Source organism: Calcarisporiella thermophila (genome assembly GCF_041956535.1).
Source record: "Calcarisporiella thermophila strain CBS 279.70 unplaced genomic scaffold VTP21scaffold_11, whole genome shotgun sequence".
Taxonomy (NCBI): Eukaryota; Fungi; Calcarisporiellomycota; class Calcarisporiellomycetes; order Calcarisporiellales; family Calcarisporiellaceae; genus Calcarisporiella; species Calcarisporiella thermophila.
This window is the reverse complement of record NW_027192201.1, coordinates 578,387-602,708: the sequence shown is the minus strand read 5'-3', so window position 1 is coordinate 602,708 and position 24,322 is coordinate 578,387. Positions and strand designations below refer to the sequence as shown.

The following is a 24,322-nucleotide window of genomic DNA, read 5'->3' as shown; positions in this document are numbered from 1 at the left end:
AAAATACAGTAAAATATTAGGGGTATTATGATTCGATATATATTCCAAGAAATTATTAAAATGTCTCATCTTCGTTGGGACAATCTTTGGTCCAATGAAGACCAAATTGCTCGCAATTAGCACAATACTAGAAGATAATACAAACAGGCATTAATGAATAATGACAATACCTATTGAAAATAGTACGGCTTACCGGACGGTTATTTTTGCTTGCCCCATTGGTGTCTTTCTGAGAGAATGCACCGTCACTGATGGTCGCCTTACAAGTGACAATATCATGACCACGAACATCGCATATATCACAGTAAAGTCTTTCAGGCTCTTCTATATCAGATGATATGACGCGTTCAGAATTTGACGTGCGTTTAATATCAAAAATAGGTGGGCGCATTTGGCGTAGTTCTGACAGCTCCTCTTTTAACCGTTTGACTTGCTTTCTCTCGGCCTCTAGCATTTCCTCCAAGTCAGATTCTCTAAATATCTTAGCTTCGACTAAAGATTCCAGCTCTGCTACATCTTTGCTTAAACTGCTAATTTCTTGCTGTTTACTCTTCTCTAATTCAGCAATTTTCTCACGCATTTCACGCACCTCAGTAGCATGCTGTTTGCGAAGATGATCAAGCACCGCCTGTTTTTCCGTTAATTGTTGCTTAAGCTTTTCAAGCTCATGACCCTCATCAGAATCAATGCCCTTCTCAACGCCGAGCCTTGCCTTTGAATTTTCACCGTGCAAACGCTCCAATTCATCCATCAGCTGAATCAGTTCAGTTTCAAGGTGTCGGTGTGCGTCTATTAATTTTTCGTGCTCGGCCATAAGTTTACGATTCTCATTGCTTGTAACGTTATTGACTCGTTGTAGTTCGCTCATTACGTCTTTCAAAGCAGCGATTTGTTCCTCATATTCCGCTAGTTTTTCCTTCAACAGCCGTTTCTCCTCACCCTCGGTAACACCACTGCCATTTTGGAGTTGACGTTCCAGTCGCTCAATTTTCTCTCTAAGTCGCCTCTTTTCACTTATGATTTCCGTATCCGCAGGTGAGATGTTCTCCTTTTCCGTCTTTGCTAATCTCTCGCTCCATTCTGACTCGCGAGTTTTCAATTGGTGCTGCAACCGAGTAACTTCTATTTCAAGTAGTTTAACTTGCTCATCCTTTTGATTTACCAGATCCGTAAGCTCAAGAATTTTCTCCCCTCCATCCTCAGAAATAAGGATGCTGTGACGAGTTTGACGACCATCTTCAGGTTCTTCTAGCGGTCGCCTTTCAGGTACTCTCTGCCGAGCTAGCAAACATTCAAGCTCTGCCACTCGCCTCTCTAATTGATTTCGCTCCTCTTCGAGTCGTCGAATATGAGTATCTTTCTGATGACGCTCCGCAACCCATATTTCTTTTTCTTCATCCCATTGCTTACGAATAGCCTCAGCATATAAATCCTGTTGTTGAAGTGCTTCAGTCAAAGAGGGAGTAGGTGGGCGTGACCCACGACCAGAGGAGCCAAGTTTTGGTGATCGAGCAGGAGAAACATGACCCATACCAGCAGAGCTCGACGAAGAGGCAGACATGCTTCGGTAGTGAGATAGGCGATTAGGCTCTGTTTGCATGCGAGAGGTAGAATATTCTTTTGCCGAAGAGCTAGGGTGTGTCGGCTGAGTGGAACTTGGGCGGCTATTAGGGCGATGGTTACCCAAACTTTGACGCCCAAAAGAGTGCTTACGCGTTATTCCAGGGGAATTTGCTCTGACTGAACTGGACGGTTGCGGTGGAGGAGGCATGCGTTCAGATGTAGTAGTCATCTCTGCTTTTGCGAGAGCTCTCTGTTTCAACTGCGAAGCAGTTACGTGGAGATAGCGAGAAGCAATTGAACCTGCGGTAATGCGCGCTGTTGCCATAGCTACATGGTGAGCAGACGAGCCTTGTATTAGAGGCATTTCATTTGTAGTCGTACTGGCAGCAGAGGAAGGGCGAACAATGGACGACGCTCTAGAACGGCGTTTGGGGGTAGTGGATGAGAGTTTTGTCACTTTGGAGGCCAACACAAAAATTCCTGTTTTGGGAGCACAATCGAAATATTTCACACTAAAAGAATTAACCAAAAAGTATAGAATAAAATAGCTGTCTCCTACTAATGCATAAGATTTACGGTATTACCCTTGAACAGATCCATCATTTTTCCCTGAACCTTGTTGATCTAACTCCACACCCGCCCAACTTCCAGGTTTAAATTGAGTTTGTCCAAGAAAACGTAGAGTGCCTGAAGATCCCATAGATTCAACCATTACACGATCGCCGACTTTAAGGGGAGAAGTTGTCGCAGTACGCGTTCGAGATGTGGGAGTTCTCGGGATACCTGAGAGACCTGGTAGAGAATTTCTTGAAGTTGGAGTCTTAGGGCGCTCTGTATTATCAGGGGCTATTCTGCTCTCATTGTGGTATATTTGGGAGAAATTCGCTGGGCTAGAAGAGGTGGAAGATACTGAATCAAAGAAATTGGGCAGCGGTGCACGTGTCATACTAGGTTTTCGATAAACAGCAGACAAAGATACTCTGCGCTGAGAAATGTTCGGCTGGTTACTGTTTGTCATCTTGCCCTGAGTTGCAAATGCCTGCATTTCAGCGAGTAGTTCAGGACTTGTGTTAGCCAAGGCTTCGGCAAGATAAGCCTCTTCCTCGGCACTCATGGAACGATAGGAAAAACCGCGCGATGAGCCAAGTGATCTCCTCTTAGGAGAAGCGGTTGGGGTAGGAATCGAAGATTTGGTCATTATTTAAAATATTGTAAATGGTATTGACGTAGAAACAACAAAACATAAGCTGGATTTTGATTTGATTGTAATAATAATAATAAAGAAAAAAATTCTTTCCACTTCAATTGAATTGCACGTATTGCTGAGTTGGTGAAAATAAAAAAATGACTGATTAGAATAATTAAGCTGATGGAAATAAAAAAACGGTATTAGTTTTCTCGGTTTCGTTTATTTGGATGTAACCAATTAAGATCTGTTGAGGGCGATCGTAATAATTCGCGACACGAAAAAAACAAAATGAATCTTCGTCTTATATTAGCTATACGATATAATGTCTGATAAACAAAAAACAGATTCAGCAGATGCGAATTCCTCCATTATAGAAAGAGTGAACGAGCTTCTGGATGAAGGAACCCGCTCTTTTGCTTTGCAAGAATATGAGATATCCGTACAACGATTTGGAGAAGCCTCCGAGATCCTGTAATGATGTAGAATTAAACGAAAAATTAAAACTGATATTAATCTACATTTTCTAGTGGACGAGAATATGGTGAAAGATCCCCTATGTGCGCAGATGCCTATTTACTTTATGGACGGGCTTTACTTCACAGTGCTATTCAGCAGAACTCTGTACTAGGTGGTAATGTTATCAAAGATAAGGACGAATCACTGCCACAAGGTTTGCTAGCATTTCATTTGAACTAAATAGCTTCATATTAAATCAGTTATATAATATATATCAGCTTCCTGTCCTAGCAAAGCGCGCATTAATTTCGAAGCTGATCCCGATCCAGATACCGATGAAAAAAATGAAAACAGTGAAAATGAAGAGGAAAAAGAGGATGATTCTGGAGATGACTTGACGTATGCTTGGGAAATTTTGGATTTAGCAAGATTGATATACAGTGACATGACTACAAGAGATGCCAAGCTAAAACTGGGAGACGTTCTACTTGCACTCGGTGATGTATCACTGGAATCTGGTAATATTCACACTTCCTAACTAGAATTTGTTAATTCGACTTATTTCGAATTACCAATTTATTCTTTTTCAAATGTTTTCTTTAATACCTTAGAAAATTTTGATCAAGCAGTAGTTGACTATAAGGAGGCTTTACAAATCAAAGCTGGCCTTCTCTCTCCCAACGACCGACAATTGGCTGAGGCGCACTATAAATTAGCTCTAGCTTATGAATTTAGTTCATCAGAGCAACATCTTGCTGCAGAACATATTGTGAAGGCCACACAAGTATTGCATCAGCGTCTAGAATTTTTACGACAACAACGCGACCTAAAGACTTCAAATTCGAGTGAGAGTGAAAAAGGAAAGGAAAGGAACGTTACCACGGAAATTCCTGTTGATATAGAGGAGGAAATTGAAGAAATCGAAGGACTATTGCCCGATATGGAGCAGAAGGTAATATAATATTATTTTCAGTTAATTCACCTATTATAATAATGCTAATTTCAGATCAAATCCTTTATTAATACAACAGCTCGAAGATATCAATTCTTTACAGGCATCTGGTAAATCTGATATAGAGACCATGATTCGTAACACGATATCCGGCAATTCTGCAAATGCATCTAAGGCCACCGTGACTACTGCCGTCCATGATCTGACTTCTCTGATACGTTCTACAAAGAATGGACCACAAAAAGATGTTGCCAGCCAAAATAATGGAATAGCCAGTGAAGGAGACCGTAAGCGAAAGCAAGAATCTGAAGATGCTGTGGAGTCAAACCAAATTCCAAGTGAGTCAACAACAAAGAGACCAAAGGCTTAGCTTCTGGTATATTTTGATTTAGAGCTTCTTTCGGCAATCTTGCTTTGGATGAACAAGAATTAGTGATATGAGCAACATATGACTCTAGTTGAAAAATTTACACCCATTCAAAGGATTATAGCTTGCGAATATCTTGTATTAAACGAGCCAGTTTGATAAAAGCTTTAATTCAGGGTCCGAAATATCCTATATATAGATTTAAACACTTACTTTCTGTTAAATCGTAACTATCGAGAATGCAATACAGCTCAACTAATTTTTGTGAATAAATTTGATACTAAAGATATTTCGATTAAATGATCTTGTAATAATAGCCTATAAATTCCAATAAACTACAGTAATTGTTTGCCAATTTTAAAGTACTGGTTTATAAATATTGAATTTGAACTATTCTATATGGGGCGCAGTATAAAATTACTTCTAAAGAGTGACAAGTCTGTTATACTGTATGAATTGCAAATAAATTATTTATGAAATATGCCACCCAAACGCTCGCTGCGTGTCGCTTTCATTCACCCTGATCTTGGAATTGGTTGGTTTTCATGTGTCTTTTTCATTTGCACGTAAGCTTACACATATATTTGTATCTAGGGGGCGCAGAGAGACTGGTGGTTGATGCTGCAGTGGGCCTTCAAAATAAGGGACATTCCGTTGTATTGTACACATCTCATCACGATCAAAATCATTGTTTTCAGGAGACTCGAGATGGTATAAGTAATCTAATCAATCATGTTAAAATTTACTAAACTGTTTGAACACTCTAGGTACACTGGATGTTCGCATTCGAGGCAACAATCTATTCCCGCGTACTCTTTGTGGCCATTTCTATATTATTTGTGCTATATTACGGCAGCTGCATCTCACTTGTTCACTTATTTTGGAGGGAGATCAATATGATATTATTTTTATAGATCAACTCTCCACTTCAGTTCCCATACTGCGATTAGTCACTAGGGCAAAAGTAAACTGCAGATATTCTCCAAGCTCTGACTAAAAGCATGCTAATATAAACATGTTTTCGTTCATCAGGTTCTTTTTTATTGCCATTTTCCTGATATGCTTCTCACTCAACGACAATCAATTCTGAAAAAACTATATAGACTCCCTTTAGACCTGCTAGAAGAATGGACAACAGGTTGCTATTCACCGTTTTATTTTTTGGCGACAAACCGAGCCCTCATAATATTATTATTAGGAACTGCTGACTGTATTGTCGTTAATAGCGATTTCACTGCTAGAATCTTTCAACAGACTTTCCGCTCAATCAAGACAACGCCACACACTTTATATCCTGGTATACAATTAGATGCCTATGACAAGAAATTGAACCTAGCTGATCCATCCGTAGCAAATCTGAAAACGTAGTTATAATTCGCCTTTAAATTTGAAATCATTCTAATTCTAAATAATCTCTACTTACTTTTATTTAGCCAGCGTAAATTAATACTCTCCATAAATCGATATGAGCGCAAGAAGAACATTGCACTGGCTATTCATGCATTTGCCAAGTTGAAAGATATAGACTTTGTTTCTCAATCTGAGTTTAACAATCTGCGTCTTGTGATTGCGGGTATGATACTCTTGCTAGTCTTCTCACGAATTGTATATTAATAATATATATCCAAAGGGGGATATGACAAAAGGGTACCAGAAAACGTGGAATATCACCAGGAGCTGGATCTACTAGCCAGAAATTATGGTTTAACTACCAGTACAATTTTTCCAGGGACACTCGAAACACCCCCACACGATACGCAGGTTCTCTTCTTGTGCTCATTCAGTGAGCAACAGCGCACGTTCTTGCTCTCCAACACTCTCTGCCTTCTATATACCCCAGATAAAGAGCATTTCGGTATTGTTCCTATTGAGGCCATGTACGCACGTGTGCCTGTGATTGCGGTAAATAGTGGTGGTCCAACAGAGACCATTTTGGATGGTGTCACTGGTTTTCTTTGTGAACCAAATGTAGAAACATGGGCGTTTTCGATTGCAAGGATCGTAACTGGCCAAGTGGATTGCAAAAATATGGGCGAACGTGGACGGAAACGTGTGGAAAATTCATTCTCGTTGCAATCATTTATTGATAATCTAGAGTTGACTATGAGCTCTATGGAGCATAGAGCAACATCAATTTCGGTGGCACTCTCAGATTTTCACACTCGATCATTCGCTCTAGTAGTTATTATATTAATATTTTGTTCGTTTTTTCTTTATTCTAAATATCTTTCTTAATCTAAAATATTAATACATTCTCTCATATTTAAATATTTCGGTATATAAATAAACCTAAATTAATATATACTTCAATAATTCCAATTTATAATTTCGAAGGATTTAAGACCAATCATAAATATATATAAAAGAAATTTTAAAAATTTTGGAAAATCACAAAAAATGAAACAATTCTCGAAAAAATATTCAATTAAATTGAAAATGATTGGATTAATTCATTAAAATCTATTATTGTTGAATTTTGTAAATTATCTCAACTCCGCATATATGGTGTATATTACAAAATAATTAATGATTATAACATAATTACTATTACTATTATATGGTTTTTTTATTGATAGTCGTTGTAAGTTTTATTTGAGCATGAAGTATAATATTCTTTACAGTGATTTTCGGATAAGCCACATATAATTCCCCCCACAATATTCTCGTTCAATTTATTATTGAATACACTCATCAAGGATGACTTCAAGTAACTCAGACAGTAGAAGTGTCGCAGGAATGATATTCTCTTTGGGCATGGTTGGTTTTATTTAGTACTCGGTCTTAATAAGTTAATACTTTATTACTATTATTTTTTCTAAAATAAGGTCATAGGACCCGCTTTCCCTCTACTAGGTCAGAAAGAGAACTTAAGCATTCAAATCATCAATATTATTTAATTAAATATTTCCTGATTAGACCAATATCGTTTGCTGCTTTCCAAAAGGCCTACTAGAGTTCACAGTCAATTGACTCATGAAGATGGCGAAATCGGGTTCAGTATTGATTCTTGTGGACTATTGCTGATGGCCAGTTTATTTCGTATATTTTTTTGGTAGCTTATTTTTTATTTCTGTTTTTATCTTATATATTCATACTATATTTGTCTAAGAAAGGTTCGGAAAACGTTTTGACATCACACTTTTATGGCAATCTATCGTAATGATAATACTTCAACTACTACTTCTAGAGCGTTGTGTCTACCTGCAACGTCCTCGAGCTCGTGCTGGTGCACCTTCCATTATCTCGCAGTTTTGGAGATGGCCGCGGTTTTCTTTTTATGTGAATTTTTTAATCACCAGTTGCCTATCTCTGATAATTTTTTACCTGGTATTTGGCTCAACCTACTTCGCGGTGGAATTATTGGGTTTTATATCAACTAGTCTCGAAGCCAGCGTCCCTATTCCACAAGCCCTCACGAATTATACCCGAAAATCTACTGAGGGATTAAGCATTATCTTAGTCGTTTCAAATCTGCTGGGCGATGCTGGCAAGACAATTTATTACTTCACAAACAACTCCCCACTCCAATTTTTGGTGAGTGGCCTTTTCCAAGTATCTGTAGATGCTTGGATTGTTTACCAAGTATTGTTATATTCAAAACCTAAGATTTTGAAAGCTTAGGTTCTACAATCTTATAATATAATAGAGAATTCTACTTTCTACTTTCTTTGTAGCTGTCCTATTATTAAAATTAGAAGAAATCCTAAATACTTCATTTGCAATAGTCAAATTTGAACCTTATTTATGGTTATCATAATATTATATATTTAACTTGATATATAAGTTTCTTAAAGCCAGGATTAACAGTGGAACCCAATAAATATCTTGTTTATTATTGAGATTTTGTTTTGGATGGAAAATTGCTGTACAATTAGCATTTTCGACAATCTATTTATTATTTCAAAATCAGATTCATATTTAAGATAGCATAAAAGGATATTCACAATATAACTTTATTGTTACTAAAGAATGAACACTTGGTATTATCCAAAAAATAGATATCTAACAGGTACTTTATTTTCATTGCTTCAAAAATTTCTTGACCATATCTGCTATAGTCTTCCTCGGCGCATTTATTCCATCCAACTTATGCATTACCTTACCCATGTCGCGAATATTTTGAGCATCTGTTTCTTTGATAGCTTGCAGGACACGCGTCTTAATCTCATCTTCCGAAAGTTGCTTTCCGAGATATTCACGAAGAATACTGGCTTCTTCTTGCTCTTGTGCAACTAGATCTTGTCTAATTTGCCAAGAGATGCTGTTATTATATATACGTATAGATAAGAGTGCATCTATTTAATACCTTCCCGCTGTAGTGAATTGTGCTATGCTCTCATCGCGTTTCGCAATTGCTCGGTGAATAAGAGAAGCAATCTCTGTATCATTGATAATCTGCTTTCCCGTGTTTTTTTCGAGATATGTTATATCAGAGAGCAACCCTTTTAATACGTTAAGCTTTCTCTGATTCTTCTGTCGCATAGCGAGCTTAAGATCAGCTTTAACTTGTTGTAAAACAGATGATTGTGCTACACATAAAATATGAATTGTGCGATTAACAACACGGTAAATCTCATACTAATAGTAATATTTATACCATTCGAGGAGTAACTTCTTTTTAAAGTTACATGAGAGAACCGGAAAGAACGCAGCGGGTAGAAAAATTTGGAATAAGAGGATAAAGATTGAATTCTATGAGCCATTTTATAATAACTTGAATATTTTGTTTTCATCATTGGGTGTTATTTAAGGTAGCCCAAGATGGCTTAGCATTTTTCCCCGACGGAGGTTTTTGCCACCAGGTTATGTTTAATTTTATTCTCCTGATATTTTTCCTTCTTCTTTCTTCCCTCTGTATTGAATACCGTGCCAAAGCAACAGAATAGCTGATAATAGTAACTTCTATGGTCAACTTTAATTCATCACGGCGGCGGCCGATACCGAACACGAACTTTTATTCGACTGAGACTCTTCAACAACCGCACCAATATATTTCATCAAACGGATTATCAACACCTCTACCAGCTTGGATTTCAGGCTATCCTCTTCCTGCTACAATAAATCAACCAAACAACCGTGAAGAACTTCAACAATATTTTCCCGCAAACTATAATCAACCACAAGAAACTTTCCGTGTGCGGAGAACCCAAATTTCTGTCAATAATAGCAGCATTCACCCTCAATTTCGTCACGAACGCGTTGTGAAACTTACATGTCGCTCATGTGCTGCTCCCCTTTGCTATCGGGCCATGAAAGCAATTCTTCTTGCGGATCAGAGAGTTGAGCTCTTTTCCACTGATCTCCCACCAAGCGGGTAATTTAATAGCAGGAGAATATATGTAAAAGAAGACTAATTGTAAAATCAACTTAGTGTACAACTTGTTGATGTGGATTACAAGACCAGAAGCTGTCAATGCAGAGTACGGGATGTGGCATGTTTAGAATGGTAATTACTGATACATTAGATTTTCTAATAATTTTTCTCAATTATATATATTGCAGTGGCAATATTGTTGGATATCACGTGACACAGCCCTGTATTTGCTGCCTTCAGGATTGTAACAATGGTCATTTTTTCATGTTTCACGCTGAGGGCGTTAATGCGGAAGAAAGACTTGATGCAGGAGGTTTGTAAAGAAATATTCTCCACCCACATTGGCAACATAGGAATAAATAGATTTTATATAGGCAAGAGTCCGCTTCTTTGGGGACAACTTCTTTCTCCTGATCATGAGCCAGGATCTCCATATCTCGGCAGCTATAACAATTACGAGCAATGGTGTCGATGAGGATCGTTAGGCGATATTATCATTATATAAAGCAATAATAGACTTTTTCAATATAGAAATTTTAAATAAATGTTTTAAAATACGAACTATTATCTCGTTTTGTTTAATTATGCAGAATGAAAAAGGTCTGATGCTTTAATTAAGTATGGTACCTACTTCAAAAGTAATTACATATAATACTACCATAAAAATCCAACAAAAGAACAGAGGCCTATTTCTCCCATTCCCACTTGATAATAGATTTGCACTAGGTCGGCTCTGAGGCGCAGTGACAGTAGCCACTACGACCGCAGGAGCAACCAATAGATTATCGGTTGGTAAACTGCCACCACTAAGTGGTTTAGAAGTAGTAGCGATATATTGACGTGGGTCTGTAGTAGAAAAGGTTGTAGGCTGCGGTGGCGAGTGAGAAGGAAGTGGGAGAGGCGAGCTATCTTCATTCACATCAGTATTCTGCGTTGTTTCCTCATCAGTCACGTCTGCTGGTTCAAGCGATAAGTCAATGGGGGCTGGAATGTGTTGTGGAAGAAGAGATACTGCCGAGGATTCTATATTTTCTAGGTCGTTCACCAAAGAATGGTCATGTTGTTCCTGCTGTTCTTGATGATGAGTGTGAGGAATGTGACCATGCTTATGCTCATGCACTTCATGCTTCGCCTGCTTGGGTTCTTTTTGTTGATCTTCCTTCAATAATGGAACATTAGGAATGAGCTTATTAGGCAAGTGACCCAATAGACCACCAAGTTGTGCTTCTGAAAAGGAGATAAAAAACAGAGCGCAGAGAGAAAAAAATACTGCGAATGTCTTTTTCATTTTATTGTTCATCTAAATAAAATAGTAAAGACAACATAGGTACAGAGTAAAATCTTTCGTAGAGGTATACGAAATTGTTTCGAAGAGCTAAAGAGAGGAATAGGAACAAGGGAAGAGAGAGGATGAGAGCAGAGGAAAATACGAATACAAAGTATGGAGATCTTCATTTGTACTGTATTCGGAAATATTGCATCGCAGTCATTTTACATGATATCACTCAGATGGAATAAGTATTCGCAGAATTTCCTGAGTTGATCTTCCAAAATAGGAAAATCAGAGCCTTTGAAAATCCATTGGTTAATTGAAATTAATATGTACGGTCAAGCTATGCGTGCGCATCTTATATACCTGAGAATCTTGCTTTTATCTCATTGATTTCAAATTTAAATCAAATCCAGAAGTCAACTTCCTAAGTTTCACAAAAAAATAGTAGATGATACACATTTTATGCTCAATAATAGGCCAATATCGGAAAGTACTGAGGGCTTTAGAATTGATATTAAGATAAATCTGATATAGTTCAAAAATTAGTAATATCAAGCTATTTTAAATTACAATATAACAATTAATTCATTTCTTTGTAGTTACAGAATATTTGAACAATGAGAGCCAGTGAAAAGAGGTGAGAGCAAGGGATTATCTTAAAAGCACATAATGTGGTCTTTATTTATCTGGATATATTATATCCTGTGATTATAAATACAATAATTGAAAAATCCATTTCTTGCGTCGGTGATTCAGCCATTGTATTGTATTCATGGGTACTAACATCCAAATGTGTAACAATAAAATAAACATATGTTATAGTGCTATGATAAAGGACTCACTGACGTACCCTTTGATGCTGTTGGCCTTGAAAAAAATCTCGACGCATATTAGTAAAAAAATTACTAATGCTGCGGGTTGTGGCTTCAATATTAACTTTTGGAACTGTAATATTAAAAGATGAGCATTGAATTAATATCTACGCAAAGCTATCTAAATTACTCTGTTGGTTGCTGAAGAAGGATGATTGAGGCTGGGATTCGGACTGATCTATATTTGAATTATTATTATTCTCCACAGATTTGCTCGAGCTCTCTTCAGCAATGAGGTGATCCAACTCGGTCCACAAAGTATCCACTAAACGTGACACTCTGTTACTCCCACTAGAAACTGCTCGCGAAAAACTCTCGCGAATCGGTGCGAGATTATTTTCAAAGTTGATATCACGTAGCCGATTTGTAAACTGTCGCTGAAACTCGCTTAAACTTGAATTACTCGCATAAGGATGACCGGGTTCGCATATTTCATATATCTCGTAATCAGCATATCGGTTCCAGATTTGGTAGTTGTTTGTTGTTTTCCAAGTAGTAACCCAATTTAAATTGTAGTCTGAAAGATAGTTTTTCTCTATTTTTATAAGGTTAGAAATTAAGTGAATACTATTTCCCATTGTTTGAAACTAATTACCATTCGTTACGGTGATCACTTCTAAATTTTCCGATTCAAGCGATTCAGCATGACGAATACTAGCTAATATCGATAGTAGATACTCTTCAAATCGTGCGCGGAGAAAGTCGTCGCTCCCGATATATTCCATTGTGTTCGATTGATACTCTATTATAATAATTAGAACAATAAAAAAAATGAATGCATAATACTGGCTGGATTTTATCTGGCTAACCATTATCGCTCCAGCTCTCTTCAATAACTGCAACAAGTTCATTCATGAATTTTTTATCAGCTGCAGTAGGGGTTAAAATATTCGCGAGAGCTTGATTAACAAAATTTATAGTTCCATCCTCTACCTATAATAAATCGAATAAGTTAGTTATACTAGGTAAAATCTGTGATTCGGTGAAGTTGAAACATACATTAACTACAACGTCAATTGGGCAATCTCTATGCTGGAGAAATATAGAATTGGTGACTCCAACAAGATATGATCGCGTGGATGGGTCTTGTAATAGTTCGATTTGTTGAAGCGGGAGGTATGGTTGGAAAAAACACCCCTAGAGAGATTCAAGTATTGGTATACACTATGGGAATGCCATATCTAAAAATCCAGAGCGGTTACTTTTCCGAACACGTGAAGTGGAAGACCAGCATATCGCCTAAGAGACTTTTTGTCATTTGATTTTAGTATCTCACCGCTAATGCTCTTCATATACTCTTCACTTGTATCAAGATCCGGCGTACCAGAATCTTGTAAATGTCCAAGTAGATCTGGTATTGCAATCAAATTAAAGCCATCGACAAAGCATAATGAGAATTATGTTTAGTTACCTGGTACGAGGGATACTAGCGAGTATTGGTATGTACACAAGCGTTCAACGGGGTGACCATAAAACATTATCTTAAGTATGCCGAGAAAATTGGTGAGAATATGGAATATTAAGTTATATTATGCTAGTAACCTTTTTTTCGAGTAGAAGTAATTTGAATAGAACTAGAACTTTATGCTTGAATTTATGAATGAGCTCTCTAAGGGACGTGCCTATGTTGGAACGGGGATTAAAAAATTTATAGGATATTGTAAGAAAGAGGGGATATTTACCTGAATAAAGAGCAGATTCTGGAAGATTTGCAGAAAGAGATGTAGTAAAATTCGAATATAAATCCTTTGATATAAAAGTAAATTTTCAGATATAACTTGTCATGTATACTAAGTCATTTACATACAGACAAAATCTCAAGCTGATCAAAATCTCTTTGAGCGAACCAAGCAGCTGTGACCACTGCCAATTTCTCGCGAATGAGGCTAAATACAGGCTAAAGAATGAAATTGAAGAATAAGATTAAGTAACAATATTAAAGCTGTAATGCTATACCTGACGAGCGAGTACAACGACTGCCTTTTGGACAGTAGTTCTTGTTACTTCTGCATTGCGATTCAGAAGATCCTTCAAAATTACAGATTTAATATCAAGATCAAAATTTACGCACACAAATTTAATACCTTAGAACTAATCTGGCGGTTACATGCTATACCAAATAGAGTTTTTTCAGCGATCGACCATCCAGGCACTGGAGGCAGGTGAAAATATGTGAAGTCTTGCTCATTGCGATGAGCACCATCTACGCTTTTATAATATGAAAAAACAAAATGTAAAGAGAACTATCTCACAACTCAATAATTACCAGGCAGCGCGAGGAACGGTAAAAAATGCCACGCCTCTGGGAGTTCAAGTCTTTCGAGCTTAGTTTTAGGCTCTTGACCAGGAAAAGGGGGAAAAGATGCCTCAACAATCGGTCCGAAGTTATGGTGAAATCCTACGACGAGAACGGCAACGACAGCACTCTCGCTGGCTGCCATTTTACTAAATTATTAAATTAAGAGACGATGAAGAGCAAAAGTTTAAAATATTAGTGGCTCAGTTGTGAATAAACTACTTTGTCACTTTATTTTCCATTACATGACACTAAGAGCACTAGTAACTCCCATTTTCACCAAAGCAGCGCATTTTTCATCAAATAAGTCGCTTTCATGTGGAACCCGTTCGTTTAAACGTTCACTTTTTGGCTTATTTCGCGCAAACCAAGGAGAAATATCGGCGAAACCTATTAATATACAAACTAAATGGAATGACACAGTTCCTAGAGCTTTCTTGTTAGAAAAATTAGATTCGACTACAAATGGATTTGTTCCTTTGTTACTCGACCAGTTTGACGGTTACGGTTTTCAATCTGCAAGCTCTGGGGTAATAGATATTACTAGTATACTTCTGATAACGCATTCTCAAATTTTGATCTCCAGGTTGCTCACGGCTGCGTGGTCATCGAAAATCAATTGTACAGTTGGGGCTCCAATTACTATGGACAAGTAAATTTATTTAAGTTATATTCGCGTTAGCCTCGTGTAGTTACCTTTAAGTTCTGCATAGGTTGGTCAAACACTAGAGCAACCATTTGTATTATTGGAAGATGAAGATATCGACTACGTGGATAAAGCACACCATGTCTCTACGCTTGAAAATGAAAACCTGCTCGAAGTAGCGTCAGGTTCATTCCATAATATAGTGAGATCTGCTTCTGGAAAAGCATGGGCATGGGGAGCTGGCGTTTTAGGCCTCGGCGATGGTGAGCTCTTCATATTCATTTTTAATAGCTTGTAGGGTAGCTAATATTGTTATCAGAGATATATGATCGTATTCCAAAACAGATTCAATTCTTTGACTCTATTGAGAGGTTTGTTGAACGAGTATACGCCAGCAGGTTTGTTGTCCTTGTAATTTGAACTTTTTGTCCAATTTCTAACAGGAAATATGTGAACTAGTGCGTATACGATAGCTATTGCATCACCTTTATCTGGAGGTTCCAAAAATCAAGAAGTCTACCTTTGGGGCTATTATCCAACTCAATCCAAGAACATACGGAAGTCGCTCCTTCCCTCTCTTGTTGAACATCTTTACGCCGTTGGTCGAATAGAGGACATTGCATGTGGACCCCGGCATTTTTCAGCTATAGTTAACAAAAATGAAAACCAATCAATCCTAACTTTTGGCTCAGAAGATTTGGAGCCATTAGAAGTCAATATAGAAAAACCATATTATCCGCAGTATCATGAGACTGAGGTAACTGGCGAAGTTTACTCAGAGCAGCCCCTTTCACGATTTTCTGTTGCAGCAGCTCTGGGAAATAATGCAATTATCCGTCAAATTTCAGCTGGCATAGGTACAAAATAAACGACTTAAATTTATACTATTCCAAAACTTATATTGCTTCTGCTTTTGACTATACAGGTTACAACGTACTGCTACTAGGTAAAGAGTATATCATTATATTCTATTATAATATTTATTTACTTTAAATTTGGCTAAGGTGATAATTCTGCGTACATCACGGATATTGTTGGATCCAACATATTCCGTCTTCCTTTGTCCGAGGATATTATCAGTGTTTCGGCCGGAACTTCCCATGTGGCAGCTATTTCAACATCTGGGAATGTCTATCTGTTGAATATTTCTGATCTGGCTAGCTTAACTATCTCGAAAGAGCCAGAATTGGTGTTACAAAAACCTGGTTTATCTCGCATTGTGTGTCAATGGGACCGATTTTTAGTGTACTAAAAAGAATTATTTAATATTTTGGCATTTCATATATTTCACACCCGTTATGAAAAGTTCTTATGCTTGTGAATAAACCGCAAAATATTTGGACATAAACCCGAGACGGTCACCTAAAACCAAGGCTGCACATTGACATTACACAAAAGCATAGCGGCATAACTGTAAAATGCTAAAATGCTACGGAGATATTTTTGCAGTTTAACTCTCTTATTTATTTCTCATAAGTGAGATTTCTGGTCTCTCTTTAACATGGAATCCTGTGTTTAATAACCAAGAATAGAGATTGATATTGAATATACAAATGATTATCGAGTGAAGTTTATGGCTGTTCAAAAGATCATGTTTCATAAGGAGTTAAATAGAATTACCAAGAATTACTAACTTGGATCCAACAACTTTCTACCCACTTTTTTTATGATATTTTGATATGCTCCTTTTCTTACCATCTTTTATTGCAAGCACCTCATGCATAGCCAACTGATCAAATATTCGAGTAAATATAAATGTCTATTTAAATAATGTTTCGATATAGTTATGTGATGAAAAGGGGGAATATAGCAAAGAGTATTCCTATTTCAAGCTCCAGTTTGTGGTGTCCTAATAGATAATAAGGAAGCCAGTTTGATCGAGGCATTCCGCCGAGAACAAGTTCAGCCAATTAAAAATTTCCTACTAGAGTGGGGTTAGTTTCTTTTTCTTGAGTTCTCAGGACTCTCTCTGATCAGTATTTCTCAGCGAATTGATGCAAAAATAAAAATGTCATCCAAAAAGCCTCAACGAAAAAGTTCCATTGACGTCCATGAAGCAAAAGAACATCCAGATGTTACTCATAATGCACTTGGCGAATTAGAGTCACGAGCAGACACTCTCAATAAAAGACTTGACAGTTTAATTGCTGACTACGAGCTCCAGAAGCGAGAGAATCAAAATAACCCAAAGGAGCTGAATTTACATGATCAACAATCAGCTGAAAAGGAACAGAAGAGGGAAAGAAGCTAATGATTTAGTTAATTGCTCGAGAACTCTGTTAATTTTTCATGTTGTATAAGTAACAGGGTAATATTGTTTTTATCATAACGAATATAAAGATTCTTCCTATTGGAATTGTAATTCCAAAAATTTTAATCCAAGGTCTTAAAAGATTCAGCATATGACCTTCTCAGCAACCTTCATTGTAAGGTCAATAATACTCCCCTGGACAAGAACGCAAAGTATTACAAATGAACTGCTGCGGACAATTTATCTAGAATATAATTCTCTGCACAGATTGTGGGTTGCAATGAAGATTATAGCAGCGGTCACACATTTTGTTGGATTCACATTTAAATACAGCTCTGACGATAAAAATATATGAAAATAACATTTGATAATATTTTAAAAGAAAACAAAAACAAAACAAAGTGTTTATTCCCTATCATATCCGTTTTTACTAAGGATATTGGGAATAAATGGGGGTTATGTAGAACCAGAACTTGGCATGAAGTATTCTTGAAAAAACAATCGATTCTTGAGATCATTAGCTCTAATTGCTTTCCAGTTATTAGTAATATTGTGATTGCTTCTTGAATAGACCCCATAGTGTAAAACGTAACTCAAATCCAATCCAAAACCAAGATCGAAATTCGAATGCTCAAGAGCAAAGATAACGATAGCTGCAAGTAAAGGACTGCCATATACTTGGATTCCAATTTTAGTTGACCAGATTCAGTTTTACTATTACCCGTATTGAACATTAGATATATGAGAGAAATCCTGCTGAAAATAAAGGGATTCTCAAAGGAAAGAATATATCAACTCATCCATTGACGTACACATTTTAGATACAATAACTGTGACGAATATAAAAACTCTTCGCGCAACAATAAAACGATATTCCGTCCAAAGATGAAGCAGTAGAGAGTGTGTCTGTTAAATTCATTATTTTCACTGGGAAAGATGAGTAGGGCATGAAAATTTATTAATAAAATAATTTTTGCAAAAGCTTGTCGATGAGAGCCAAGATTCAATTGATCTCGAGAACCTTGTATATATTATTCCAGGCTTTCCATTGATCGCTCTTCATAGTCTTGAATAGGAGTAAGATAGTCTCTTTATCCATATGAAATTCAAAGTTATCTCCACCTCACAAGACAGGCCAGAGCTGATTTTTTCATTTGGAAATTGCTTGATATACACTGGATTGGCAAAAATTTGGCCAACCAAGTCTTAAGTTATTTGTTAAACTAACTGTCTATTATTTTCCAAATTATAGAATATTTAAACCATCCCACAACTGAATTGGGCAGATCTAACAACTATATAAGAGGGGGGAAATGCGATTCAATCAGCATACATTCAACATATATTCAGGCATGCTAAATGGTGAAAAATAAGTACAAAATGCTGGACTTGTCAATAGCCCTAGTTTCAGCGTGACATGCTTTAATGTTTGATCTTTACAAGATATCAATCTGAATTTGACTATGACAAAGGCGTAAAGTGAAAGCAACTATTATTTTATATTAATCTAACGATTCAATAGTGATATCTAGATTTTATATATATATCAAGAAAAATTTTGTGCACCAGCACCACTAGGATTAAATTGCCCGGGCTCTTAATATGCATTACATCTCTCCACATTCTTTGAAAAAAATAAGTCAAGTGAGAAATATTGCAAAGTAGAAGGTAATATAAATCATAATCTCTACCTGTAATCACAACAGGCAACTTCGGACGATAATTTTGTCCGGTTGGAACGTTTTCTGGAAACCGGACAAGAGTTTATGAGAGCTGAAATTTGAAAAGTTTTGGATGGGTGGACTTACCAATCTTTCTAAGTGTTAATAGCCCATCCACCAATTTGCCAAAAACTACGTGTTTTCCATCCAAAAAATCGCATTTGGCGCATGTTATGAAAAACTGCAATAGACATAATCCTATTAATAAAGCAAGTTGAAAATAGTGATTTACATTCCACTTTACCTGGCAACCGTTTGTATTAGGTCCCGAATTTGCCTAATCAACATGAATAGAAAGAAAAAGTTAAATAAACTTACATATTTTCATTTTATGTTACAATACCATCGATAATAAGCCAGGACCAGTGTGCTTCATCGTAAAGTTTTCATCTCTAAATGTCTCACCATAGATACTAAGAGATCCCGTTCCATCACCCTATTTTTCCATTAAAATTATTATTATTATGGAGATATTTGATGCTAACGCAGTCAATGCTAACTACCTTAACAAAGTCACCCCCTTGCACCATAAAATCTTTGATAATTCTAGCATGCATAAGATATTTATATCGTAATTGTAGTACAGGGATTAAAAATATTATACTACCTATGAAATGAGCAACCTTTGTATCCTGTCGGCTTTCCATTCACTCTAAATATGAAAAATAGATTAAGAAACGCGCCAGTATGAATATTTAAAGAACAGCCTACTTGAATTCTCCGGTACACATTTGTCTACAAGCATAAAGAGTTTATCGATTTGCACGTTTATCGCCTCCAGAAAGGGTCATATCTCACCTGAAGTTTTCTGCAGTCTTTGGACACACATCAGCAAATAGCTCCATTTTTATACGTCCTTGCGGAACATCGCCAATTGATATATCAAAAAAAACTACGGGATTTTCACTTGGCATCTTATAATAACTCACAATATAAAACGAGGGAGGGAGGAAAAAGAAATGAGTAAAAAGTACAAAGATTTTTCACAGTTTGCTACACTTGATCTCGATATTTCTTTAATACTTTATCTTCGACATGAATTCAAGCCACAAATAACTCGCTCAAATTGTAGCAGTAACTTATTAAGAATAAAGTCCAGAGTTGAATGCGAAAATATAACATATAACCAAAGACAAAACTAGGAGTGCATTAAATAACAAGGAGAATGCAAGGATTATTTGTACCTAATCTATTGATATACCTTGAGTATAATATGCTATCACATAGTAAGTTTATTATAGTTGGTAATGCTTAGAATGGCCTCATGCTTTAATAAGGCAAACATGTAAGATAAAAAAAAGAAATCTGAATCTATTTGCAAGAGTAAAGTTCATCACACATAGAGGTTAGTCAACATCGATTTATGTACTACGAGATAAGAACTGTATATTCTATTTAAGTAGACACAATAGAGTTAAAGCATGGTTTAAAATTGTGGGTAGTTGAGTTGGGTTTGTCTTCTACGATGCCTGGAGATTCGGCTGAAATGATTTTCTAGTCTAATTGTTGGTTATATAGAAGTTAAAAGTTTTATAGCTCTGATATGGAGTAATAGGATACTGAATATGCTATAGATCCCTTTTCACTTTCTGAACCTAACGAATGATAGAGGATACGCGCGATCGTTACGGCCAATTAGCTATGATCCGGCAAATTCATACGTCTGAGTGTTGGGCACGGACAAAGAGGCTTCATAAGCCTAATGTTTTATATGCGACAGCGCACACAGCCGTTGCGGCCGACTAATCATGATCTATTTTTGGCCAGCTCGTTCTGCTCCGCCTGACGAATTTCCGTAGAGCTTTGTTACCGCTGTGATACCTTCCGATTGCCCACTGCTATTTCGAGTAGGAGGTTTGGCAAACCGATCCAGCTGGCGCAGGACATCGATATCGCGAGCGGGAGCAAGACGACACTCGTTGGCAGCAGAGGCTGTGGAGACAGGCGTGTCGATGCACGCAGATTGCGGAGAGCCAGCGAAGGAACGGACTGCAGCGGATGCCTAGGAGTGATTAGTCAGGGCATCGATTATTAGTCAGATAGTTTCGTGCGGGGGTAAAAAGAAAGCGTAAAAGCCCTCGAAATTTGCCACATTCTCACTCGCCTCTTCGATTTCCAGCCGAAGAAAACCTCTCGTGTTTTCACACTTATTGCCAGCCGCCTAACAATGTCCCAAAAAGAAACCATCGTCAACTCAGATGATGCGATAAAGGTCGTGCATGAGCTCCGTGAGAGAGGTGATATATTCTATATCTCTGGATTTGAATTAGATTCTAATGCAGCGCTCAAGGCTATCTGCCTATTGAAAACTATGGGATTATCGGCAACCTCCGTACCTGTGCCCTCGTCGGGAATGGCTCCGTGGACTTCTTTTGCTATCCGAAATTCGACAGCCCAAGCTTGTTTGCGCGCCTTCTCGACAAGAACAAGGTAGATCGCTAATTGGCCTCTTCGAACAAATTCATTTGAGATAACGCGTTTTGTATAGGGCGGCCATTTCTATATTGCTCCCACCGACGAAACTCGAATCAAACAGCAGTATCTTCCTAATAGCAACATACTGCTTACACGCTATCTAAGTGAAAAAGGAGGTGGCCATGTCATGGATTACATGCACATTCCACTGAGAAGCCAGGCAAGTTTCTATTTCTACTAATTTATTTGAATTCAGGAAGATCGACTTTGTACTCTTTAGCGTCTTTCATCTAAGCCATTACAACATTGGCTAATCAGACATGTCCAAGTTAATCGTGGGGAATTCACTTTCCGCGTGGAATGCTTTCCAGCTTTTAATTACGCTAGAGACCCCCACGAAACCATCATAGAACCATACACTACCACCAGCATTTGCTGCAATTCTTTTGTCGGGGACCAGCGGACTGTATTTAAGTCCCAGGGACTTGTAATGGATTTGCGTTATTTTGTACGGTGCGGCGAAGGGGATAAACCACACGTGGAGTTAAAACTTGAGGACAGATCTCACCTTGGTCATAAGGGCAAGGGGGTGGTTGCAGAGATTACTCTTCGAGAGACCCAGGAGATCATCTTCATTTTTCGTGAGGTTCCCCCTACCGCACTCAATAGTAATTTGAAGGACGAGGGTCGCCCTCAAGAGAGTACAAACAGAGAAGGGGAGAAAGAGGGGTTGCAAGATCGCATTTACCACTTGGCTGAGAGTCAGCATTCGCTAAGAATGGTGACCAATTCGGACTATGTGGTGGATTCTAGGTTCGGCAAACCGACTCTTGTACCGCGCCAGAGCACTGATCCGCCCCTTAGCTCTGAATTAATTGAGGCCCTCTTCCGCCAGACTCTGGGTTACTGGCAAGAGTGGATTGGTCGATGTCGATATACCGGCCGCTGGAGAGAGTCTGTTCAACGAAGTGCTCTCACATTAAAATTATTGGCTTATGAGCCAACAGGCGCAGTGGTTGCCGCCGCGACTTTTGGGCTTCCAGAGGAAATTGGAGGAGAAAGAAATTGGGTAAGTTTATAGTATTGATCCCTAAAGTAAACTTCATATTAAATATACTTGTTGCGTTAAGGATTATCGCTATGTCTGGCTTCGAGATGTGAGTATTCATTTGCATATTAGTCTGGGGTGAGAGTCAGTTAATTGACATCTATTTTAAGTCCGCATTCACGATATATGCCCTCCTTCGACTGGGTTTAACTGACGAAGCCAACGCTTATATGAATTTTATTGAGAAACGCTGCGCTGAATCGGTATTACTTCTTTATCTAACCTTCTGCCTCCTTCCCTCCTCCCAAACGATTACGCTAAATATAAACATTTATATCTTTAGAATGACGGCTCTCTTCAGATCATGTATGGAATTGAGGGGGAGCATGAGCTTACCGAGGTAGTGTTAGATCATTTGGAGGGTTATCGTGGCTCTCGTCCCGTACGCATTGGCAATGGAGCATATGACCATTTGCAACTCGATATATATGGAGAACTGCTAGATGGCATATATCTCTATAATAAATGGGGAACCCCTATAAGCTATCAAATTTGGACCTATATAAGGCGTATCGTGAATTACGTTTGTGATAATTGGAAACGCAAAGATATGTCGATTTGGGAAGTACGTGGGATGCAACAAAATTTCATATACAGCAAAGTATTGTGCTGGGTTGCTGTAGATCGAGGTTGGATGCACAACCATCAATTGTAAAGAGCAAGAGCTGATATCTATCTCGTAACAGGTATTAGACTATCAGAAAAACGCACCCTTCCTTGTCCCGATCGCTTTAGGTGGATGGCAGTACGGGATGAAATATTCGAGGTATAGGGCTCTTTGATTTTCATCTGCTATTAAAGATCTTAGATTTTCATTGTATTGTCGAAAATAGGAAGTTATGACCATTGGATGGAATCCCAAACTTGGCATCTTCTCACAATCTTATGAGTCTCGTGATGCAGTAGATGCAAGTGTTCTGATCATGCCCCTCGTGTTCTTCCTTAGCCCAAGCGACCCTCGATTTTTGAGCACAGTAGAGCAGATTATGAAGCCACCAGAGAAAGGTAGGTCCGCATAAAAGCCTTGATTGAGACGCAGATAAATTGACGCACATTTTTCTTCTTGGATAGGCGGCCTTCTTGTGAACAATCTCGTATTTCGGTATAACGTTTTAACGACCGATGATGGTAGGTATTAATGACCTATTTAATATTTGGTTTTTCATTGAGCTTTTTATGACTTAAGGTCTGAGCGGCGAAGAAGGGTCGTTCAGTATGTGCACTTTCTGGCTAGTAGAGGCTTTAACGCGTGCTGGGAAATATGATCGTAAGCTGTTATCCCAGGCCCTTCTTATATTTGAGCAAATGATGGGATATGCAACACCGCTTGGCTTATTCTCAGAGGAAGTAGCTCGTTCGGGAGAGCTCCTAGGAAATATGCCTCAGGCATTCACACACAGTATGTAGAGGCTTTAATTTGTAAAAATAAGGAGCCAGCAATTAATTCCTTTATGTTTCTCAGTCTCTCATATTAGTGCTGCATTCCATCTCGATCGTGTGCTAAGTAACAAGGAGTAGAGCCTAAACTAAGCTGTACATATGTATGCCTTATCGGGAGCTTGCAACCTTTTAGCAGAGCTCGAGAAATTATGATTTTTGGGAACTTTGCGATTCTAAATGTGCTATGCCCGGAAATAAATTAATATAGCATGGCTCTTTGTTAATATTAGCTGCTAATATTAAATCGTGTAATACGTACCATACAATGCCAAGTCTAATAGAGCTGACCAGCACCAATACCCTCCTTCCTGATAACAAATTGAAATCTCAATTTCCTAATATGTGCGTAAAATCGAAAATTTGGAGAATTTTTCAAAATCGAATCCAATTTATTTTTATTTTAAGCCACCGTGATGCTTATTGCTGTTGACGGTATCTTGGAAAAGTCTATATATCTAA

General features: G+C 37.8%; 11 protein-coding genes across 11 annotated transcripts; 6 read left to right on the top strand and 5 right to left on the bottom strand.

Moving 5' to 3' along the window:
- Positions 1–55: 55 nt before the first annotated feature.
- On the bottom strand, positions 56–2,761 carry VTP21DRAFT_1375 (uncharacterized protein; the record flags this gene model as incomplete). The annotated part of the gene is made up of 3 exons (XM_069391455.1): positions 56–127; positions 194–2,075; positions 2,148–2,761. 3 exons carry the CDS (start codon positions 2,759–2,761, stop codon positions 56–58), a joined length of 2,568 nt encoding a protein of 855 aa, XP_069251496.1.
- A 313-nt stretch (positions 2,762–3,074) lies between these two features.
- On the top strand, positions 3,075–4,530 carry VTP21DRAFT_1374 (uncharacterized protein; the record flags this gene model as incomplete). Its single annotated transcript, XM_069391454.1, has 5 exons — positions 3,075–3,223; positions 3,280–3,422; positions 3,487–3,726; positions 3,820–4,160; positions 4,240–4,530. 5 exons carry the CDS (start codon positions 3,075–3,077, stop codon positions 4,528–4,530), a joined length of 1,164 nt encoding a protein of 387 aa, XP_069251495.1.
- Positions 4,531–5,007: 477 nt separating this feature from the next.
- On the top strand, positions 5,008–6,762 carry VTP21DRAFT_1373 (uncharacterized protein; the record flags this gene model as incomplete). The annotated part of the gene is made up of 7 exons (XM_069391453.1): positions 5,008–5,062; positions 5,122–5,238; positions 5,295–5,491; positions 5,560–5,665; positions 5,726–5,891; positions 5,961–6,100; positions 6,158–6,762. 7 exons carry the CDS (start codon positions 5,008–5,010, stop codon positions 6,760–6,762), a joined length of 1,386 nt encoding a protein of 461 aa, XP_069251494.1.
- Positions 6,763–7,224: 462 nt separating this feature from the next.
- VTP21DRAFT_1372 (uncharacterized protein) lies at positions 7,225–8,148 on the top strand (the record flags this gene model as incomplete). Its single annotated transcript, XM_069391452.1, has 4 exons — positions 7,225–7,284; positions 7,353–7,380; positions 7,444–7,579; positions 7,641–8,148. The coding sequence occupies 4 exons, from the start codon at positions 7,225–7,227 to the stop codon at positions 8,146–8,148; spliced, it is 732 nt and encodes a 243-aa protein (XP_069251493.1).
- A 399-nt stretch (positions 8,149–8,547) lies between these two features.
- On the bottom strand, positions 8,548–9,230 carry VTP21DRAFT_1371 (uncharacterized protein; the record flags this gene model as incomplete). Its single annotated transcript, XM_069391451.1, has 3 exons — positions 8,548–8,770; positions 8,834–9,056; positions 9,125–9,230. The coding sequence occupies 3 exons, from the start codon at positions 9,228–9,230 to the stop codon at positions 8,548–8,550; spliced, it is 552 nt and encodes a 183-aa protein (XP_069251492.1).
- Positions 9,231–11,884: 2,654 nt separating this feature from the next.
- On the bottom strand, positions 11,885–14,427 carry VTP21DRAFT_1370 (uncharacterized protein; the record flags this gene model as incomplete). Its single annotated transcript, XM_069391450.1, has 14 exons — positions 11,885–11,893; positions 11,965–12,059; positions 12,117–12,521; positions 12,582–12,728; positions 12,796–12,919; positions 12,986–13,123; positions 13,189–13,337; positions 13,398–13,467; positions 13,529–13,608; positions 13,669–13,732; positions 13,794–13,883; positions 13,943–14,014; positions 14,071–14,189; positions 14,253–14,427. 14 exons carry the CDS (start codon positions 14,425–14,427, stop codon positions 11,885–11,887), a joined length of 1,737 nt encoding a protein of 578 aa, XP_069251491.1.
- A 100-nt stretch (positions 14,428–14,527) lies between these two features.
- On the top strand, positions 14,528–16,180 carry VTP21DRAFT_1369 (uncharacterized protein; the record flags this gene model as incomplete). The annotated part of the gene is made up of 7 exons (XM_069391448.1): positions 14,528–14,812; positions 14,869–14,934; positions 14,996–15,191; positions 15,248–15,326; positions 15,388–15,785; positions 15,854–15,874; positions 15,933–16,180. The coding sequence occupies 7 exons, from the start codon at positions 14,528–14,530 to the stop codon at positions 16,178–16,180; spliced, it is 1,293 nt and encodes a 430-aa protein (XP_069251490.1).
- Positions 16,181–16,936: 756 nt separating this feature from the next.
- On the top strand, positions 16,937–17,179 carry VTP21DRAFT_1368 (uncharacterized protein; the record flags this gene model as incomplete). Its single annotated transcript, XM_069391447.1, has 1 exon — positions 16,937–17,179. One exon carries the CDS (start codon positions 16,937–16,939, stop codon positions 17,177–17,179), a length of 243 nt encoding a protein of 80 aa, XP_069251489.1.
- A 1,607-nt stretch (positions 17,180–18,786) lies between these two features.
- VTP21DRAFT_1367 (uncharacterized protein) lies at positions 18,787–19,814 on the bottom strand (the record flags this gene model as incomplete). The annotated part of the gene is made up of 9 exons (XM_069391446.1): positions 18,787–18,803; positions 18,871–18,924; positions 18,988–19,081; positions 19,145–19,177; positions 19,244–19,336; positions 19,404–19,446; positions 19,508–19,552; positions 19,612–19,635; positions 19,699–19,814. The coding sequence occupies 9 exons, from the start codon at positions 19,812–19,814 to the stop codon at positions 18,787–18,789; spliced, it is 519 nt and encodes a 172-aa protein (XP_069251488.1).
- An 839-nt stretch (positions 19,815–20,653) lies between these two features.
- On the bottom strand, positions 20,654–20,994 carry VTP21DRAFT_1366 (uncharacterized protein; the record flags this gene model as incomplete). The annotated part of the gene is made up of 2 exons (XM_069391445.1): positions 20,654–20,902; positions 20,977–20,994. The coding sequence occupies 2 exons, from the start codon at positions 20,992–20,994 to the stop codon at positions 20,654–20,656; spliced, it is 267 nt and encodes an 88-aa protein (XP_069251487.1).
- Positions 20,995–21,067: 73 nt separating this feature from the next.
- VTP21DRAFT_1365 (uncharacterized protein) lies at positions 21,068–23,941 on the top strand (the record flags this gene model as incomplete). Its single annotated transcript, XM_069391444.1, has 12 exons — positions 21,068–21,137; positions 21,191–21,330; positions 21,389–21,535; positions 21,596–22,384; positions 22,446–22,472; positions 22,534–22,626; positions 22,707–23,052; positions 23,110–23,189; positions 23,257–23,428; positions 23,495–23,551; positions 23,610–23,822; positions 23,886–23,941. The coding sequence occupies 12 exons, from the start codon at positions 21,068–21,070 to the stop codon at positions 23,939–23,941; spliced, it is 2,190 nt and encodes a 729-aa protein (XP_069251486.1).
- Positions 23,942–24,322: the final 381 nt, after the last annotated feature.